Source organism: Petaurus breviceps, unplaced genomic scaffold (assembly GCF_028583685.1).
Source record: "Petaurus breviceps papuanus isolate PSGF00001 unplaced genomic scaffold, PetGlider_PUasm1.0 140, whole genome shotgun sequence".
Classification (NCBI taxonomy): domain Eukaryota; kingdom Metazoa; phylum Chordata; class Mammalia; order Diprotodontia; family Petauridae; genus Petaurus; species Petaurus breviceps.
Window position 1 is genome coordinate 33,028,424 of NW_027185698.1, and position 3,896 is coordinate 33,032,319.

Consider the following 3,896-nt stretch of genomic DNA (forward strand, 5'->3'; position numbering starts at 1 on the left):
ATTTTCCAACACTTAGAGCAAACTCTGGTAGTAGATGACTTTGGAGCCAGGAGGTCTTGGGTTCAAATCCCACCTCTGACCCATACTTACTGGGTGGCTCACTTAACCTCTCAGTGCTCTAAGCAACTCTCGAAGGGTTGATGGATTGAAGGTGGCAGGCTACACAGGAAGAGGAGAATGTCCTCACCCAGGGGTTCTCTATACCAATGAAATCATATATCCACTCCCTTTACCTTTGAATTCTCTTAGTCTCCAAGTGAAAAATTTCATTAAGACAGCAGGGCTTTATTAAAACTATATAAGCATATTCATTTCCAAACTTTTTAGAAAGAACAGTTAGTAAATAAGTCACAATACTCTTATATTCACCAAGATTAAAAAGGAATTTAACAATTTTAATCATATTTAATTTTTAATGCAATATTTTAGCATAATTTTGTAAACCAATAGCATATGTCGAGAACACCAAGGAAACAGTTTATCTTTACCATTATGACTATTTTTCAAGGAAAAAAATTCATAGAATAAAAATGAAAATTCAATTCCTGTTAAGTGGGCATTTGCTACAAATAGCCCTAACATTGGCTTGCAGTACTGACTCAGAACTATAACACAGACATATATCACAGCACAAAGATTGTAACCCACCCCAGCCCCCAGCTCAAAATGCAAATAGCATGAAAAGACAGATTGAAAGCAATCATCCATCCCTGTGTACAACTTTAAGGCAGAACTGCTAACATAAAAGCAAGATATTTTTTGACAAGGAAATGTCTTTTTTAAAACTCTCTACAAAGAGTAGTTCCTATAATCCTTGCTAATGAAAGACCCCACATTGAAAATCGGGTCAATGATTTATACCTCATTATCAAAATAACCTGTATTTATTAGTCCTTCAAAGTAAATCAGGAAGGGTTCCATAGCCAATAAAGAAACACAGCAGGATGGGGATTGCACAAATACATTAGGACAGACAGTGATACAGACAAGTTTCCCCACCCCACCCTTGGGTCTCTCGTTTTAAAAACCAATCCAAACACAAGTCACTGGACAATTTGTAAAAAAAAAAAAATATATATGTTTTAATGTCCATGAACATTTCACCTTCTTGATGATGAAGAAGAAATAGGACATTGGGACTGAAGTTCCTCCTTTCACTTTCATAGCTTTGCTAGGCATTTCAGACACTAGACAGAAATACAGAAAAGGCATGTGTTACCTGACAAACAAGTGTAGGAGTGTGTATGTGTTTGGTTTTATATGTATCTAAACCTTTGCAAATGTACCATTCCAAGGAGCAAATTCCTTAAGCAGTTTAATGTAAACCATTTGGAGTGAAGGGTGTTATTTTGCCCAGTGAAATCTCTCCCTCACAGTCCAGCTCGCACACTGAATCAGTTGCAAGATCATGATTTGGGGAAGTTTGGGAAATCTGAGACATCCTGTCAAAGGGACCATCATCATTTCCACTTACAGAGTCAACTACATTAGGGATCATGTTGACATAGGCAGTGGCAATCTCTTTGTGGAATACTGTGTCCTGGTTGTAAGAGATGAGCTCGTTGCTAATGTTCACTGTCTCCACTGGGGTTCCAGCACAGAAGTGGCTGCACCCCAGCAGGTTGGCAAATACCTTCCGAAAGTCAGCATTGAAGGCATAGATGATGGGGTTGAGGGATGAGTTGGCCCACCCAAACCACACAAAGATGTCAAAAATTGTCTCACTCACACAGGGGAAGCCAGCTTGGGGGTCCCCAGGGTTGTCACAGAAAGGAACCATGCAGTTCAGAATGAAGAATGGGAGCCAGCAGCAGACAAAGACCCCCATGATCACAGATAGCGTCTTCAGGACTTTGGTCTCCTTCTTGATGGAGGTCTTCAGGCTGTTTTGATGCTGGTAGTCCACTCGGTTGCTCCGGCAACTCTGAGCATGCTCCGCAGCCCTTTCCAAGGAGGAAATCCTCCGGATCTGCACCTGAGCTATGCGATAAATCCTCGTATAGGTCACGATCATGATGGCCACCGGTATGTAGAAACTGATCAGGGAGGAGGAGATGGCATAAGTCCTGTTGAGACTTGAGTCACAGTTCTCTACCCCCTCAGCCACGAGTTCCTCTGTCTCCTCTCCCCAGGGAGTCCCATTGGTGAAAGTGGATGGAGGGGACTGGTTTCTAGCAAAAGTCTCTTGGTCTTTATGCCAATTGAGCTGTACAGGGATGAAAGAGATGAGGATGGACAAGGCCCAGGCTGCACTGATCATGATCAAGGCCACCCTCTGGGTCATCTTACGCTCATAGCGGAAGGGGCTGGAGATGGCCCAGTAGCGGTCCACGCTGATGACGCACAGGTTCAGGATGGAGGCAGTAGAGCACATGATGTCAAAGGCCACCCAAATATTGCAGAAGGCCCCAAAGGGCCAGTAACCGGCCACCTCTGCCACGGCTTTCCAGGGCATGACTAGGAGGGCAACGAAGAGGTCGGAGATGGCCAAAGACACTATGAAGATGTTGGTCATCTTGGAGCGCAAATGTCTGTATCGGATGATGGCCACACACACCAACACATTCCCCAGCAAGGTCCAGAGAATGAGGAGCGACAGGAGGCTGGCAGTGACTATCTGAGCGGGTCCCAGGATCTCCCGGCTGTTCCCACCTGCCCCTTCGCGGCCCCAGGCTCCTGCTGGGGGCAGCTGCAGCTGCAAAAGCAGCAGCGGCGGGTACAGGGTCCGGTTCCGTCGGGGTGGTAAAAGCATGGCCGCGACTCCAGGGGCGCCGGGCACTGGGCGGCAGACACTTCACCCGAATGCCCCTGGCGAGGCCCCATTGGCGCCCTCCACCTCCCCCAGGGCTCGTGCACCCCGCGGGCAGGTGCCTTCCCTGAACCGGGAGCCCGGCAGCTGTCCGGCGGCTGCTTTGGGGCTTCGGTGCGGAAGCCGCAGGCTGGATCTCCGCGCTGCGCAGCAGCTGCCGTGGGCACCAGGAATCCGCAACAGAGCCGGAAAGAGGGTTTCTGCACGCCAAGGGTCGGGCTCCCAGGCTCGGCAATTTCGTCGCCTCTGCCTCCGCTTGGAGCTCAGAGCGTGCCCTCGGTTCAGCTCCTAGAGTTCCGACCCCCTTGGGGAGGGTTAAGTGAAATTGTCAACCTCGTGGGTTGGCTGTGGAGGGGGTTCTCCCCTGACCGGCTTGTCCCCAGTCCCTGCCCCGCGCAACACCAGGGTTGGAAAGCGGCTTTCCACTTGCTTCCTACCTTCCCCCAGCCCTGGGCTCTGTGAGAGGCAGCGCGCACCTCGAGTCCAGCCGCGGGGCGCCCTTGGTGGTCGGCGCTGTCACCTGCCCCAGCACCCGGACGTAGGGGCTGCTGTCCCCAGTTGTTGGCCCCGCCGTGGCCCTGAGAGTGGGGCTCCTTATAGCTGCCGCTACCGCCGTGTCTGGGATCGGAAGTGAAGAATGAAGAAAATGAAGAAACACCTCTAGCCCTCCTTGCCTGGGAATAACTCTCTCCTGCCTGCCTGCCTCATCCCCTCCCTTCTTTTCTCTTTCCCTTCCTCCCTCCCTCCCTCCCTTTCCTCCTTCCTTCCCTTCTTCCCCTATTCCCTCCCTCCCCCCCTTCCCCGAGTCTCCGCTCTCCCCTTTTCTCTCCTCTCCCTCTCCCATCTCCCCCCGCCCCAGCTATTACCTATTTCTATCCTCTGAGTGTCCTCGCATCGGCTACGAATTTTAAGTCAGCAGTTTATGGCTAAAAGTGAAGACTTTTAAGGTCTGGGAGATGTCCAAAATCCAAACCACAGAAGCACATGCCATGTCGTGCCCGGGAGCAGGCCCGGGGACAAATTTCCTGCCCCGTTGCCCCCGCCCCCCCTCCCCTGTCTTGGCTTCTTAATTACAGCCAACTGAGCG

General features: G+C 50.2%; 1 protein-coding gene across 1 annotated transcript; it reads right to left on the reverse strand.

The window, feature by feature from the left end:
* Window positions 1–291: 291 nt before the first annotated feature.
* Window positions 292–3,423, reverse strand: DRD5 (dopamine receptor D5). Its single transcript, XM_069074000.1, has one exon. The coding sequence runs from the start codon at window positions 2,750–2,752 to the stop codon at window positions 1,316–1,318; it is 1,437 nt and encodes a 478-aa protein (XP_068930101.1). The 5' UTR covers window positions 2,753–3,423; the 3' UTR covers window positions 292–1,315.
* Between the last annotated feature and the right edge of the window lie 473 nt (window positions 3,424–3,896).